At 36.9% G+C, this 17,621-nt stretch overlaps 1 protein-coding gene across 17 annotated transcripts in view; it reads left to right on the top strand.

The window, feature by feature from the left end:
* Positions 1-17,621, top strand: part of Zcchc2 (zinc finger CCHC-type containing 2) — a 65,726-nt gene that overhangs the window by 14,375 nt on the left and 33,730 nt on the right. For 16 of the 17 annotated variants that reach the window (XM_071602685.1, XM_071602684.1, XM_071602683.1 and 13 more), the window contains exons 2-6: positions 329-440; positions 3,042-3,118; positions 5,179-5,250; positions 10,013-10,125; positions 16,525-16,619. In XM_071602685.1, coding sequence (XP_071458786.1) covers positions 329-440; positions 3,042-3,118; positions 5,179-5,250; positions 10,013-10,125; positions 16,525-16,619 — 469 coding nt within the window. The remainder of the gene's footprint in view (positions 1-328; positions 441-3,041; positions 3,119-5,178; positions 5,251-10,012; positions 10,126-16,524; positions 16,620-17,621) is intronic. The other variant, XM_071602687.1, reaches the window with a different exon arrangement.

Below are 17,621 nucleotides of genomic sequence, written 5' to 3'. Positions count from 1 at the left end.
TCTTCCTTTGATTCTGGTTCAGTGTGGTATAGAATTGACATCACTAGCAACTCTGAATAGCAATATGCAGTTTTTATGTTACATAACAGCTGGGAAAGTAAGTAATTGATAGGGTATTTCTGTTAAATGAAGATAAACATTGATAATTCTTTTACTGGTGGCTTTGACGCTTTGTGCCCTTTTGCCCTTAGTGTGTGATCACTTACTTGATCTCTAAAATTTGCTACTAAAGTGATTACCTAAAACTTTAAGAATTTACTCCGTTTTATTTTTATGGGATGAATTATTCTGTGGTGTAGATTAATATGTCCCTCCTTTTCTTCTCTAGAATGACACTGCTCATGGTGATTACTTGCAAAGTAATGAGACTAGTTTGATAGAACAAGCCCCAATACCTCAGGATGGACTTACCGTGGCACCTCATAGAGCTCAGCGAGAAGGTATGCTTCCTCTGTTGAAAACTTAAAATATGGAGTACTGTTTACACTGATGATTAATTCTTCACTTCCTTTTTAGAGTAGTAAAATCCTGCTTGTCCTAGGTTTCATTTAAAAGCCAGTCCTCCCAGTTCTGCCCTCTACATTCTGGGCTCCTCCCTGTTCTTCAGCCATGGCTTGTTGGAGCATGCTCTTATTTGTTCTGTCTCATAGTTGTCTTTTTGGCTGTATTGCAAACCTAGTCATGTGCTTCCAGAGGGCAAAGACTATTCTAGTCCCAAAATATTTAGTAGAGCCCTTTACAAAAACCTATAGAATGTACTTAATGTCTACTGAGAAAACAAGTTTTACAGAGTTCAGTGTAAGAGTGAATAAATTGTTTACAAATCCATTTTCACTGCAATATGACATTTTTAAGTAGGATGGGATAGGAGATGAAAAGACATTGCCATATAAAAAGAAATGAGCTTGGATATTCTCTTTGCATTTTTAGAGTCTGTTAGCCTGTATTGGGAGAAAAGTTCAAGTGTAGGCTGCCATCTAGGCTCTAGAAGAAATAAGAATACAATAAGCACTATACTTGGTTATAACAACTTTGAGTTTATGTCAGTATGTCTTCTTTTAGTCACAGTAATAATCCTTTCTGTGTAATTCATTTTTCCTTATAGAGGAGAAAGGGGATGTTTAATGATTTAAAAAGTTTCCGTAATTATCACTTCTGTTTGTACTATCACAGTACTCCTGTCTCTCCAACTAAACTACTTTAATCATAAGACTTCTTCAGTTAAGCTCATTGAACATATATGAATGACCAGTGAAGGTCCCTTTGTTTTAATAAAGTATTTTAGAAAAACAAAGACTATATCCAAATGACAGTAATTAACTATAAGGTGGTATAGATGATTTTTCTTATATTCCCAACTTTTTAAAAAGTGAATATAATACGTGCTGTTTAATTTTAATTTATGAGGGTTAAGGCATTCTCAGCCATCCCTTGTCACATACTCTCCTGTTTTATCTTGATTCTGGTAGATAACAGCAAGTATTCAAGCTGAAATTCAAGCTGAAACTATATCATATTCCCATGTCTTATAGTGCCATCATGTCTTTTTCTGCTAAACTAAACTGAAATCTGCCTCTCCCCCCAAAAAAAGTTTCTTTGACCCTTAAATCCAAAGATTTGCAGAGGTAGAGCTGTTTTATTTCTGAACATGAATTAGTTCCCAAGGGTTTTATTTAATAGCATCATTCTTTAAGTAATTTAATAGTTTTTGGAGACAGCAGACTCTCCCATCCCCACCTTGGTCTTTATAATACTGTACAGGTCTTAGGAGTTACAGGCTTCTCATCTGGATTTTAAGATTTCTTTGATCTCCATCCTTAAAATACCTGGCCCAGAAGCAGGCTCCCAAACACTGTGTTTGGAAGCTGACACCAAGCCCTGATCATGCTCCCTGTGTTTACCACGAGCACCTTTCCGTGCATATTTCTGTATTTTATGCTTTGTGCCACCTTTCTCAATGCCCACCTTCCATAGTCTGTGGCAGTCTTATCTCCTCCTCTCTTCTATTGTCACTGTGTATGTTCTATCTATTTCATCTATTTTAACTTTTTCTAGAGCAAATAAATCCTCCTCTTCCCTCCCTAATGCCTGTTCCCCTAAATCCAACAGTGACCCACCATATTCTATTGTTTTCTTTCCTAACATCTTCCTTGTAACCTGTATATATTCGTTATTGTCAGCCTCTGGTGTTACCTCCCTACTGATTAAGGGCTTCTTCTGTTTATACACTGAACAATAATCTGATTTTCTTACTTTATACTCAGTAGATTGGCCCTTTGCCAGTAGGCTTTTTTTAATTTGATTTATTTCCTAAGGTGACGATTTTACCAAAGCAGGTTTAAAATGAGTAGTTGGAGGTTTGTACATTTGCTTTCTTCATGAGTAAACTGATTATTAGTTGAATTCAGAGTAATTATTTTTAAGTTTAATGTCACTGATGTCTCCTAGTTTATTATAAATTGTGGAAAGTTTTGCTGTAACAAACCTTCGTAGTTCACATTAAGTTCAATTTGTATACTAATTTATAGTGTATAATATTAAGGGCCACATTTGAGAAAAATGACTAATTAGAAATTTTTGTCAGCTTGTTATCTGTTAAGTATTTTTTTTACTAAAAATTAAAATGTTTTCTAAAGTTTTTACCTAGTGTGTATAAATAATTGAAACCAAATTTAGTTGATCCTAAAAGGCTCTGTTTGTGGTAATCTTAATGAAGTTTTAAAAATTATCATTTAGAAAGATATTTTCAGTACAAGCATCTTTTATTATTACTATTATTATTTTTTGAATCTTTGATGTTAGCAGAGTGCTTGACACTGGGTAGGCACTTAGCATGTTGAAGGCATGTAGAAAAAAATTACTTCGTAGATGAGCGTCATATTGCTGTGGCTCTGTTTTACTTCATGACTTACGGCTAGGAGTAAAGATAAAGTAAATAGTTTGATTACTAAAGAGTTGTTAAATTATAGGGTTACTTTGGGTAACTGAAGTGCATGTCTCATCCCTATAGCACAAGTCAGTGTGTGTGTTTTTTCTTTCAGCTGTACACATCGAGAAGATAATGTTGAAAGGAGTCCAGAGAAAAAGGGCTGACAAATTTTGGGAGTACACTTTCAAAGTAAGCTATTCTCACCCACAAAAGATATTTCATATACCTTGCTAAGTGAGTTTTGGAAGAACTTATGGCAGTTTTGCTAATTTAAGGGAAATACCTTTTTTTTTACACACACATATATGTATATATCTGCTTTTTAAGTAAGGAAATGTGCTGTTTTCAGTATACACTGCATGGTTTGCCAATTTTTTGTTAAGATGTATCACATTAAAATTACAGTGGCAATTTTATTAAATAGAAATTAAAGCCTTAGATTTAAGGAGACAGTTAATATGTAAGAGATACTGTTAAAAAGCACATTTTCACCAATATTTTTGAAATCAAGACCACAGGCTTTGTCTCTCCTGGCATTGTTTTTCCATTCTGCTGGCGATGTTTCTTCCTCTCCTTTCTCTGATGTCCGGTAGTCCTTGTGTGTTGTGGCTGCTCTCAGTCGTCTGTCCTTGAGTCAGCTCTCTGAATAACCATGGAACCCAGCTCTGCTACTGCCAGGATACAACTTCTAGGTCTCCTTTTTGCCTGTTGACTGTGGCAGATTCCTTGTCCACATCTTCCCAGCTTCTCCTGCTGGGGCTTCACTGTCCTTCCTTTTCTCTAAGCCTGGACCACACAGGTGCTGAAGCCAGGTGGAATGTGGTCATGTTTCTGTGCTGCTTTGCTTCAGTCCTCCTCCCTGGCATGGCATTGTTTGCCAGATTTCAGCTGTACCTCTCTCAGAGTCCCTTCTGACCCTCTGGCAGAAAGTTTCCTCTTTTATCCAAGGTTTTCTGCAATCATACCTCTTGCAGTAAATTATCATCTTGTGAAGAGAAGGTGTCTTTATCATCTGTCTTGCTCAGTACAGTTGTTGAATGAATTTCAGGACTCTGGCTTCTACTCTGAAGGAGAAATAGCCTTGATTTTCAGGTTTCCAGTCTCCAGATGTCTCACTGTGGCAGTGTTCTACTCTTTGCCCTGGATGCTCGGCATCCTGGCTCTCCTTTGGTTGCCAGAGCTTCACTGTAACCTTGCTCTGAACCAAGGCCTGAGTTACATACTGCTCAATGCTCCTTCTCAGAGGGCCTCCTTGACATCATAGCTACCCTTGTTCAATGCCCTGTTCCTCTTCTCAGTAGCACTGATTACTGAGGGAAATTCTTATGCATTCATTTGATTTTATCTGCCTCTGGCATAAGACTGTGAATTCCAGCTTATGGAAGCATCCACTTTCTTGTCAATTTCTATGTCCCCTGACACAAGAGTCAGACAGTGCTAAGAAGCTTCTTAATAAACAAACACTTGAATATTAATATAGATTGTTTTGAAGGTTGCTGGATAAAATTTCACTTGTAAGTACCAGATTAATTATGACATAGTTAATTGATAAGGCTTAGATATAAGCATAGCTCATGGTAGAAATTATTAATGGGCCACAATGGAGTCTACTAATGTAAAAGTAATCCAAAGGTCAAGCAGTGTATAGGTTCCAGTTCTAGCTCTTGTGCTTCCTTAGATTGTACCTCAATAAATTTACCTTTTTGAGCTTTAATTTCTCCATCTGAAAATGGAGGTGTTCATAGCTGTATCTTACTCGGATTTTAAAGATATGAAATAATGATGAAGTCACCTCATAAACCATATTTCTCCTAAAAATATGAAATCGTACTACCAATTCTTAATGATGTATATGTAGTAAGTTTCAGTTGATAGAACTTTTGTCTTTAAAAGCATAGACATATACTATAAGAATGTCATTTTAGAGTCCTATAATGTTACCAAAAAATGAAGACATTTCCTTTGTGAAAAAATTACTAAAGCAGTCACATTTTACGGCTGCTTTAAAAACACACACACACACACACACTCACATCATGCAAATTGAAAAAGTTATTGGAAAACTTTTGAACAAAATTTCAATGTACAATTAATTTAAAAACTTGGAAGAAATATGACAACAGTAGATGAACTTTATATTTCTAATTGTTAATAAAATTTAAGTAAGGCCCTTTGTTTTACATGCAGCTTTTTTCTAGCCAGTTCCTGCCTAAACAATAACCATACAATATGTGTTTTTTTTAAATCAGGTAAATTGGTCTGATCTTTCAGTCACAACAGTAACAAAAACCCACCAGGAACTACAGGAATTCCTACTGAAGGTAAAAATTACAGATTTTGTTGCTAACATGATTTTTTACATAATATACCAGAATCAAAAAATTTCAATGTCAAAAGAAGCACCAAAAAAATTAAAATACCTAGATAAAGGTTGGCTCCGAACTCTGAACATAGCTATAGAAAATACCATGTTATCTGAATGTAAGTTTTCTTATCTTACATAACTAACATAAGGAAATGATAAAGATATCTCCATGCTTAAAAAAAATGCAGCCAGGCACCATAGCACACACTTGTAATCCCAGGGACTCAGGAAGCTGAGATAGGAAGATGGCAAGTTTGAGGTCAGCCCTGGCAATTTAGCAAGACCCTGTCTCAAAAATTATAAAAAGGGTTGGGGATATAGCTCAGTGGTAAAGCACTTCTGGGCTTAATGCCCAATAACCCCTTCCCACCCAAATGAAATCTTATTCCTAGTTCCTTACAGAGATGTACATTGTTGGGTCCTGCTTGCAAGGATACTGTCTTTGACAGGTGGGTATGCAAAACAAGATGGAGTTTGTTTTCTTATAGTACCTAACAACTGTTCAGCCTTCTTTGTGGGCTTCCTTAACTCTTCCTCCATTTCCTCTTTTAGTTCTAGCTCCTCCTACCTACCCTTATCATGTAATCTTCAAACTGTAGGGAATTAAGAAGATAATACTAACGTGTTATGTAGATTTGTATAGGTGAAAGGTATCTGGAGTTGTTTTGTTCAAACACCTGTTTCTTTTATATTAACTTGATTTTATTTAAAAAAAAGTATGGGTAAAGATAAATATTAAAAGGAGAGAATAAGTTTAAATGATCAGTAAGCAAACATTTTTAAGTTTATTAATAGGAAGATAAAGCAGAAAGTTCAGAAATAAGAACATTGCCAATTCAGTTACTAAGTTTTAGATAAACTATAGTTATTTAACCTAGGCCATCTGAAATTTTCAGACCAAGGCTGTTTTTCAGGTTGTTTGCTTGAAAGCATGTTCTCTTCAGATCATTTGTCCATTCATTCTTAAATCTGTAAGAGACTGGTTTTCATCAGTGTGCAGGACTTTTGAACAGCAGATAAGAGGCTGTTTCTCTGAGGATCCCATAGTTAGTATGCTGTTAGTTCACCTGGATTTCTTGTTAGTCCCTTTGAATGAAGTAGCTTGCAGGGATGATTTGAGTGGTTCCATTGTCCTGTGGTTTATTTTAAACAAACTCTTTCAATTGAGCCTAAGTATTCCTTCACCCACTCAAGTTAGTGACTTTCCTGCACATAAAGATGGGGGCAAGTTTTATTTATTTCCACTCACCAGAGGTCTTGTCCCTGGTATGACTGAAGTTCCAAAAAGCTTAATGAGGGAGAAGAGAGTTGTTGAAGGAGTGGGCCTGTGAACGCTGGCATTCAACTGCTGAACTTAGTGTTCATCATAGCCAATAGAAAGCAAGGGAAAAGAGTGGCCATGATTCAGCCAATCCTAGTCAATAAGGCAACACAAAAATGAGCTCCTAGATGGCATTCAGATTATTGAAGAGATGGGTAGAGCTTCCCCCATTCCACCTCCACATATACTTTTAAAATTTCTTCTACTTACACATCATTACCCTAGATACATGTATGATTGCACAAATGGTGTAACTCTACTTCGTGTATAACCAGAGAAGCGGAAAATTCTGCTCCATTTGTGTATAATGAGTTGAAGAGCTTTTTACTGTTATACATAACTGATTAGAACTAATGAAAAAAAAATAGGTGAAAAAATTTTTTTCTTTTACTTATTTCTAACTCTCCTGACTCTTGATTAGATAAATTTATCAAACTTTAAGGGCAAGTAATTATGAGCAGCTGTATATTTGGGCTGGGAAACAACATTCTCTCATTTCCCTTATCCTGTTGTCCTTTCCATGACACAGTTCTAATGCTGCAGTGTGAGTTGCAGGCCATACAGAGCTAAGGCCAAGAAGTCTTGGAATAGGGGCCGAGCACTGTCATCTATCAAGGCCTTATTACCTGATACCAGTTTGTGTGTGGAGTTACCACCTACTTGTCCATCTCTCTGGGAGAATTCAATGAGGGAGCACATAGCCCACCCCAGCCTGTGGCCTGGCCACTTTCTCTTATTGGGTTTCCTTCCCTAAGCTTCGTCTATTTTGTGTCTTGACAGGTTAAATTTTTTCAATCAATCACACACTTTTTGTGAAAGCCATATGCTTTACAAAAAAATAAATAAATAAAACAGCCCCAAGTATGTAATTCACTCTTCAGAATCATGACAGTGATTCTCCTGCTTAGCTAACACTTGAGATACTAATCTTCCAAAATAGCATATACGCCTCCCAGTTACATGAAATAATCTGCAGCATTGTTATTTGTAGAAATAAATTGCCTGTTGTAAGAGAAGTATTCTAGGTATACCTTTTCCTTTTTCCTTTTTACCTTTCTTTTAACATCTTGCAAAACTTCCAGAGCAGAACCTGCCCTTTTGATGACCTGCACAAACCAACACCCTTTTTAGCTTGTGTGGATGCTGTTGAGGTCATGGCTGTTGATTCCTTTTCCCCGTGGAAATAGCCTCGTCTGTCCTCTACATCCTGGCGCCTTCTCTGGTTTTGTTTTTATTACCAGAATGTCAGCTCTGTGAGGACAGGGATTTTTTTATCTTCCTTTACCTCTGTATCCATGGTTCCTGAAACAGTAGCTTAGCACTCAGTAGGAATTTAAATGTCACTGACTGACTGAAAGGTGTTAGAGAATTTGAATTGTAACGAAATTTTTTTAATTTTTTTTTTATTGTAGATGGACACAATACCTTTATTTTTTTATTTGCTTATGTGGTCCAAGGATCAAGTCAGTGCCTCATACATGCTAGGCAAGCACTCTACCACTGAGCTACAACCCCAGCCCCTGTAATGAGGTTTTTATAAATGGTTGTATATTAGGCCACAGTGTTTTTAAACATAAACTTGTATATCAAGGTACAAAAACCTTTTATTAGTCAAAGCTTGTGCTGAAGCTAACACCACCTCCAGAGTTGGGAGGCTGGGTAGACTAGAGCTGAGATTGAGAAGGAAGAAAATTCAAAACAAGGTACTAAAATATAAAAGACATGATTTACAGCTGTATTTTTAGCCAATATGCTTCCTTTAGGACTGGAAATAGGCCCTGGAAATTGAAGATAAAAACCACTTGAAAAAGCTTTAGTTTGCAAAGATTGATGACTACATATCCACACTCTGCCCAGTGAACACAGTGTCATTGTCTTGAGGGAAATTTATGTACTGTTGCCTTCAATATTTAGAGCAGCTATCAGTGATCCAGTAATTGAAGTGGACTTCTCTGGTAAAGCTGGTTTTCTTTGGCTGTGTCCATGAGTAGAAATTATATTTAAAATTAGTGATATGATGAATGCTTAGTGTCAGAAATCTTTTTTAAAATGCTAATATCAAGTATAAATATTGAAATGAATAGTAAATTGTTTGGAAAATGTGTCCATCCAGAATTTGTTTCTTCCATTAGTGTTCAGAGAATATGGTTTCAGTGGGGGGTGTGAATACCATTTTTCCAGGTTTATTAACAAGAGGAGCTTCATTCTGAGGGACCATCTTGATTCCAGGTCTGCTGTGCCTAAAAATTAGTAGTGCTTTATGATGCCTTTATTAAAGATCCCTTTTCTCAGTTGTTAATCAGAATAATGTGTTAATGGTTCTACTCTTAATTTTAATGAAAGTGCCACTAAAATGTAAAACATTGAATTCTTCAAAGAATTGGAAAGTTAGTTTTACAAAGAACTGGTTTACTGGGGGATTTTAAAGTGTAAACCAGTTAAATAAAATGACAGAATTTGAATTTGGTTTTTAATTTTTTTTCTTATGTTTTAATTTTTTTTATTTTTAAAATTTGTTCTAATTAGTTATCCATGACAGTAGATGGATTTTAACACATTATATTGGATTTTAATTTAAAAATTTTCTTGGCCAAGTGATTGGGGGGGGGGGTTCTAGCAGACTGCTGAAAGGGCATCTCCATGATATTGAGTAAAACCTCTCTAGTGCTTTTGATGGAAATAATGTTGACTTTCATCCAGCTGTCATAATTTGGTTATTTATTTGGGGCACAGTGTTGGTATTCTGATGTTGATGAAATTAACATGTAAAACAAGCGACCCAAAAGTGGTAACTATAAAGGCAGTGATAACAACTTTTGGGAATAGTCTTCCAGGACAAAAATAATACAAGCATTGGTGGTTCAATGGTAGAATTCTCGCCTCCCAGGACAAAAATAATGTCAGTTATGCTATGCAAAATGCTGAGTTTAACTCAGACCTCGGTGTGGGTGTTACTGCAGTGGGACATGTGTTGAGATACATGTGGTGTATACCAGAGGCGTGTTGAACATTTCCAGGTTCCTTTGCATCTCAGCAATCCCCAAGATGTGACCAGAAAGAGTCATTCAGTGTCTTTTTCTTTCTTTTTTTTTTTTTTTTAGTCGTTGATGGACCTTTATTTTATTTATTTTTATGTGGTGCTGAGGATTGAATCCAGTGTCTCACACATGCTAGGCAAGAGTCTACCACTGGGCTACAACCCCAGCCCATTATTGAGTGTCTTAAGGGAAAGACCCATGCTGCTTCAATATTGGGTCCTCAGTCATGAAGGTTTGGAAAAAGAACTGCTTTTGGATGATTAATGAGCAGGAGTTTTTATCTCTGTTTTATAATTCTGATTTGTAACATCTTGCCAGTAAATGAGAAACTTACCTTGAACATTGCTTTTCTTTCCTAGCTTCCAAAGGAATTGTCTTCAGAGACTTTTGACAAGACCATTTTAAGAGCCCTGAATCAGGGTTCCTTGAAAAGAGAGGAGAGGCGACACCCTGACCTGGAGCCCATCCTAAGGTATCAGATTACCTGACTTGATGCCTCCACTCAGCTCAGCGGGTGCTGAGAGTCAGCTTTTAAGGGAGGTTACAGAGATTTCTCTAGAGTACTTTGTAAATCGGACATTTTAATCCTTGTGCTATTTAGGTGTAGGCTCACAGTAAAAATACCAAACTTGCTTTGCAATTGTACCCTTAATTTCTCTAATATCATAAAATGTTGCTTCTTCTAAGATTTCTCTAAATTTATTGGAAAGTGGAACTTGGGAGATGCTTTAATGTCCAGTAAGAAGATTGGACTGATAGATGAGAAGTGAAAGGAATCAAACCTTTGCTGCTGGCTGCCATTTGCTTTTCTGGAGCCCAGTACTGGTTGAGGTCAGGTTTTTGCTTTCATGTGGTTGTTTGGCCATTGGAAAAGGTGGGTGTAGGTGAGATGAGAATTAATATGATGCCAGGAACATGTAAAGCCTCTCTTAGATATACTCCCATAGTCTTCCATGTGCCATTAGAGGAAGAACTTGAAGATACAGGTGAAGGAGGAATTTGGTAGCACATAAGCATACCCATATGGCTTAGGATCAGGGTCCCTGCAAAGGTATGGGCATTTCATGGTGGAAAATTGAGGGATTTTTTGCCTAATGTTTTCTATTTTCTCTAAAGGGTTGCATAAGAAAGGATAAACTGAGGTTAAGAGATCAAATGCTCGAGAATAGAGGGGGCTTAAAACCTTTATAGGGATCTGGAGGACAACCTGATGAAAGAAAGCTAGTAAGCTGAACAAGGCATGGCATCACGGTGAAGATCAGTACTTATGTAATGGTATCAATCTACCTCTTTTGCATATTTAAAATCTTTCCAACAATTCTGGCCCAGGTATATACGGAAAGCACATGGTTGGATTTGTTCTAGATGGGGGCTTTCTTGGATGTAACAATAGAATAATAAGTCAAGGGAATTGAGGGAGAATGTTCATTTTCTAACAAATGAGGCACAGTCAGATCTACGTTGTGCTGGGAAGCATGAGATAGGTGGGTCTGATAGAGTGGACTACTGTGCTTGGAGAATAATTGTCTTTGGAGTAATTGGGTAATCAAGCAGAGTCCAGTTGGGGTTAGAGAATGAGATGTCTGAGGAATGGATCTTGAGGTGGGACAGTTGTCTGTGGTGTTGGAGGATAGAGTATGCTTTGGGCAGTCATCCCCCTCATCCCTCACTGAAGACTTCTCTTTAAAAGAGAAATTCAGAAATAATAGCCAAGGAGGCAAATGCTATTTTATTGGAAACTGATAGTTATTAATAAGTAAATTAAGTCGAAGTGATGCTGGAGCCCATATGGCTTAGGGTCAGGGCTTAATTGAGACTTCTTTTGTCTGCTCTCTGAACCTAAAGCTGCCTGAGTTAGGAAGCAGACTTCCCAGGGTCGGGAGAGAACCAGGTATGTGTATCACTTAGTGTAATGGCCCTTCCCTCATGAGAAAGGGGCTGGCCCCAGAGAGTATTCTCAGGATAGGTGGGCCTGAGAAGGAAGGAAGGTTTTGTCTTCCATGGAAACAGCAAAAAAAAAACTGGGAGGGGGAGAATATTTTCATTGTTTGACAAACTTCAGAGTGGGAGTAAACAACCAGAAAGGGGGAAATGGGAATGAACAAATAGAACAGAAAACCTAAAATTTTAAGTGGCATTTAAGCTTGAAAGGGTGCTCAAATCAGAAATGTAACAGAAAGCATGAAGTTTTTATTTAACCTGTTGAATATGCAAAGATCAGAAAGCTTGGCAGATACTCTTTGGTAATGATGAGCATAAATTGGTAAAAATTCAGGAAAGCATTGGGCAATACAAAATTTAAATCAGATAACCTCTAAATAGTTATACTCCTGGTTATTTACCTCACAGCTCTATTTCCAGTAATGATGAATGTTCAGAGATGGTTACTATGGTATATTTTGACTTGAAAAAACCAACAAACAAATGTTGATACAGACTTGGTTACAATAAAATAATACAAGATGAGGGAAAGTAAAATAGTAAAGGGCATGTTTCTAGGGAAAAAGAAGAGAGTAGAAATAAGTAGAAGCATTGTCTCCTGGGTCACTGTTGAGAGGGGCCTGGCAGAACAGGTGAAGCTCTCAAGGGTGCTGGAGCCCAAATGGGAGCACAAGGGCTCTGCATAGGGATTGCAAGGGAGTAGTGATGACAGCAAGAGGTAGTTTGGTGCAGAGGATTTAAATAAATATATTGAGGATAATGAGAATCAGCTTGCCTCCCCCACCTTTGGCAAAAGGAATTATATAGAAATGTAGAAAACCAGAATGAACTAAAACAAACAAACAAACAACAACAACAACAGAATGAACCCTGGAAAGTGGTTGAAATTGAAGTTGCTAAATTCATGATATTTAGTATCTGTAGATACAGAAGTGCAGTTGTGTGCGTATATGTGTGTGTGTACACCCACGTTTTCCCCAGCCCTGCCCATTGAAATTGTCTGGAAACCGCAACATTCAGTAATGATAGGCATGCTGGTGCTCCAGTCTCAACTTCTCCATACCATTCTCCATTAAAAGGAATTTGGGTTTCTTGGAGGATAAGATGATTGTAAGGGATTAGGAAAAAAAATACGAGATAAGCCTGTTGTACAAAAAGCAAGGAAGTGCTCAAAGAATGATATGGATTTATCAAAAGAACACAGAACCAGCTTGAAAGACTTAACAGTGGTCAGATCTGGGGCAAAGAGAACATCACAACAAATAACAATAGTAACATTGAATAAAATAGGAAACTGAATTTCTGTTGAAATAAATAATAAATGAATCCGTTGAACATTTGACAAGTAAGATATTGACATTATCAAAGTCCTCTCATACTGCTTTCCCACAAAATAATGCTCATTAATTATAAAGAGAGAAAGAATAACTTTATATAGAGTGAAGTAGCCTGACAGACTACTTCAAATAAATTTAATCAGTTGTGTGTCAATCAAAATTGTCTGCCATATGATCAGCTGCAGCAAAAGAGCAGCCTCACTTCCATGATCGTCATGCATGAATCTGACCAGACACACCTATATTAAGAATGCTCCACAGAACACCCGGCCTGTTCCTCCCAGCCAGAAGAGTGTCAGGGAAGACTGAGGACAGGAGAGGGGCATGACAGCTGGATGTAGCACAGGAATCTGAACTTAGTCATTGAGATAAAAAGGACACTTAGGAGTCAATTTGCAAGACTTTCATCAGGATTTGAGGATTAGAAGGTAATAATTGATTAGTGTTAATTTCCCAGTATTGATTATGGAAGAACGTAGGAAATGCTAAATGCTTGCTGATACCATCCCAGGAGTTGAGGCAGCAGATAAACTATTTATGGTCCAGTTTTAAAATATATATATATATCTTTGCACAGTGTTTCTAACTTTTCTGTAAGTTTGAGATTTTTCAGAAGGAAAAAAGTAATTATTTCCACACAGAACCACTTGTAGAAATTTGACTTTCTACCAGGACTACATTTAAAGGAGTCATCTCAACAGTAATTCTATTTCGTCTTGTTTTCATTAATTGTCTTGGGACATGGTAACACATCATCAGTACATGTAAAAGATCTCATCTTTAATTCTGCGTAATCTGCTTTTAACTGAACCTTATTTAAATCAGTGTATTATGGTCATTTTAGTTGTTTCATAAATCTTTAAGTTACTACAAATAATATTTCAATATCTAGGGATATGTTTAACATGTTTGGATACATTTATCTGTAAGAAAAATTTGCAGAGTTACAATTGTCCAAAAGTTATACATATTTTAATATGTAGTATTTCTGTTACTTCTAAAGAGGTAATAGTATTTTGTACCCTCAGAAGGAAGCCTTGTATCTGTTTCCTACTTCAACAAACAAAACATTCACAATTTCTTCTTTTTGACAGTCTCAAAAAAAAAAAAGACATTCTGATTTTAATCTGTATTTTAGTGACCAATCACATTCTCCTGTCAATAGCTTTTTCAGTCCTTTTCACTTTTTTATTAGCCTTATAAGTGTTCCCTTTAAAGGCAGAAGCTCTGTTCTTATTTCTTTTTGTGTGTTTTTTGGTATTGGCAGTTGAACCCAGGGCCTTGTTCATCATAGGCTTGCAGTCTGCCATTGAGCTACTTCCAGCCTTATCTTTATTTTTAACCATTCAGATATTTTAAAAGTTTATAAAGACAGATTTATCAGTCTTTGATGTTTCAAAATTTTGTTTCCTAAGAAAAACTTTTCAAAGATTACATTTTAAAAATTTTTTTAGTTGTAGATGGACACAATATCTTTATTTTTATTCATTTTATTTTTATGTGGTGCTGGGGACTGAACCCAGGGCCTCATGCTTGCAAAGCAAGCACTCTACCACTGAGCCATAACCCCAGCCCCTCAAAGATTAGATTTTTAATGTGTGGTTTGTTCTGATAATTTCCCCTTAAAAAAAAAATCTTAGATTCACTTATAGTTGATTTTGGTGTAAGATGCATGGAAGGGGCTGGGAGCAGTGGCACATACCTATAATCCCAGCAGCTCAGGAGGCTGAAACAGGAGGATCGCAAGTTCAAAGCCAGCCTCAGCAACTTAGTGAGGCCTTAAGGAACTCAGTGAGACCCTGTCTCTAAATAAAATACAAAAAAGGGCTGGGGATATAGCTTAATGGTCAAGTGTCCTGAGTCTAATGCCAATACCAAAAAAAAAAAAGATGCATGGAAGGGATATATATCTTCTCCTAAATGGATAGTCTGAGGTCTTCACAGCTAACATGTTAAGAAGCTTCATTCTCAGTTTGTGAATTTTATATTAGTATATCATCATTCATGTCCCTTAACAATTCATGTAACAGTTGTGGGCTGGGGATGTAGCTCAGTTGGTAGAATATTTGCCTCACATGTACAAGGCCCTGGGTTCAATCCCCAGCACCACAAAAAAGAAAGAAAGAAAAGTAACAGTTATAATGGAGGTGAGGAGAAAATAAATAAAAATGATAAATAGGAAATTAATTTATCAGTACAATAGAGATTGATTTGGTTGGTATAGGACGTACTGTGTTTAAGTCTCAGCTAAGCTGTGAATTAGATGAATGGAAATATGGCATTAAAATGTACATTTGGGGTTGAATGGTTTCTGTCATGTCAACAAGTAATCTTATTTTTCTTATTCATGTCATTTTGAGTTGTTTCTGGCTACTTTGATTTTAAATTCAGGTGTAATTGCCACCTGTGGCTATGCATTAATGAGCTCTGGCTTTAGTTCTGCAATAATTTCAGCTCCAGGGCTTTACCCATGTGATTTAAATACATATACCTCAGTGTTCCTTTGGTGAATATGTACTCAGTATTTGGAGACACACCTGGGTTGTCCCTTGGGCTCAGGCCTTGAATTCAGATGTGTCTGTGCATTTTGACCAGTTGTAGCTAGGTGTGGTTCCACCACTGCTTCTGTGTGTGGATCCCAGGCTTAGGCAGTACATTCAGAACTAGAAAGTAGAACTAAAATTTAGATAACTCCTTACTTCAGATCTTGGTTATTTTCCCCTTTCTTCATTTCCCTTTGTGTCTTCCCATTGAATGTTTATTTCCACATTGGAGTTACCAAAAAGCACTTTTGCCTAAATATTCAAGGCAACTTTGACTTATAAAGGTCATCTGTTGTGGTGGTATTTAATGATTTAATGACTAAAGTAAATGATAGGTCAGAAATCTTGGGAGAAATTAAGAATTAAAATTTTTAATAAGCATTAAAAGTATACAGCAGTAACTGAGGGGTATTTGTATTTTGAGTACCTATGCAGTTGATAGTGTTACTTATAACCCTAAGGAATTTGAAGCTGAATAGCTAATTCAGTTTATTTATACGGCATTGAAGTAGGATTCAGATCCAGTTGAACTCTCCATGAGACTATGAAGAAATGTAATGATAAAGTCATTTCAGTTCTGGGCTGTCGTTGTGGTTCAGAGGTAGAGCACTCGCCTAGCATGCATGAGGCACTCGTTCGATCCTCAGCACCACATAAAAATAAAATGAAGATATTGTGTCCACATAAAACTAAAATAAATAAATAAATATTTAAAAAAAAAAAAAAAAGACATTGCAGTTCTTTTTCTGGGCAGAAAGGCAGGCTGTTTCACCATTTGGGCAAAAGGCTAAAGTGACACTTTTTTTTTTTCCCCAGAATTGAAACTTTACCATTAAAAGTGAACCTGTTTAGTAGATCCTTGCAAATTAGTCCTGTTCAATTTTATTTATTCCTTTCCATAGTAAATATATTAGAAAATATTACTTCATGGGGGGAAAAACGCTTTCTGTTCCTTAATGAAACAGCCATATAAAGTCTTCTTTATAGGAAACAGACTCTTTTTTATGTACATACCTGAAATTAACAAATCTCTTTTCTCTTTATATGCAGGCAGCTATTTTCAACTTCATCACAAGCTTTTCTACAGAATCAAAAAGTACACAGCTTTTTTCGGTCCATATCGTCAGACTCTCTGCACAGTCTCAGTAAGCATCGTCCATTCCTCTGGAAATTTGAAGGGTTTTTTTGGTTTGGTTTTCATGCTTTACCATGTCACTTATAGTTAAATTTGAGGAATGGTGACATACAAATAAGAAATGTTTGTCATTTCTAATGAATTTTACACTGCACTTTTAAAGAGCGTAGTATAAAAAACTAATACTACAAAACAGACTGGTTACCAGGCAAAGCCTAATAATCTCTAAGACTATGGCACATGCCCAGTCTTCAGTTCTTTGCCAGACCTGCCTTACACCTTGGAAAGATGTGGAGGTGCACTGTAGGGTGTGTTGGCTCTCCTGATGCTGTGACCTTCAGAGCCTCGTAGCTTCTTTGTCTCACTTCCGCTTCATGTTCAGCCGTTTAAAGGCCAGCCATTCCATTATTTTCAGCTAGGTCTTGTTTCATGCAGGCTTTTATCTGTAAAGCCCAGCTCTTGACCCACATTCATCTTCTCCCTCTCCTCTATGCCAGGGCTATCACAGGGGTAAAGTCGATTGTTAATCCCCTCTTAAAAACGTTAAACATGGGGTGTGAAATGCAAGCCCCATCTGAACTTCTTGAGCCTGCCTTGGGTCTGTCAGGCTCTAGCTCCATGAAGTCTCAGCACTGTCCAGCATGCCTGCCACTGTTGCCGGGTTCTCTGCTCATTTGTACTCTTGTGTGCATCCGTCACTGTCTATTAAAATCACACCTGTGTTGGACCCAGCTGCACCTCTTCCAGAAAGCTTTTCTGGTTTTTTCTTGTGTTTCTCTGTTTGGTTTTGCCCGTATATTTCAGCATTCATCACAGTCTACTTTGTGTTCTTTATATACATCTTCCTCAGCCTTCCTTTTAAATGAATATTTTGCCGAGAACACTGATATGTACTTTAAAGAATTTCTGCTAAATCTAAGAGTAGCCACTATATCAAGGAACATTTTTTTCTTTAAATCTTTCCTTCTCCTTTCAACAATTATATTTTTCAGTACCTCTAAAGGTGAAAGAA

This window comes from Marmota flaviventris, chromosome 16, assembly GCF_047511675.1.
Source record: "Marmota flaviventris isolate mMarFla1 chromosome 16, mMarFla1.hap1, whole genome shotgun sequence".
NCBI classification, from domain to species: Eukaryota; Metazoa; Chordata; class Mammalia; order Rodentia; family Sciuridae; genus Marmota; species Marmota flaviventris.
The sequence above is the reverse complement of the archived record's forward strand: the minus strand, read 5'-3'. Positions and strand labels throughout refer to the sequence as shown.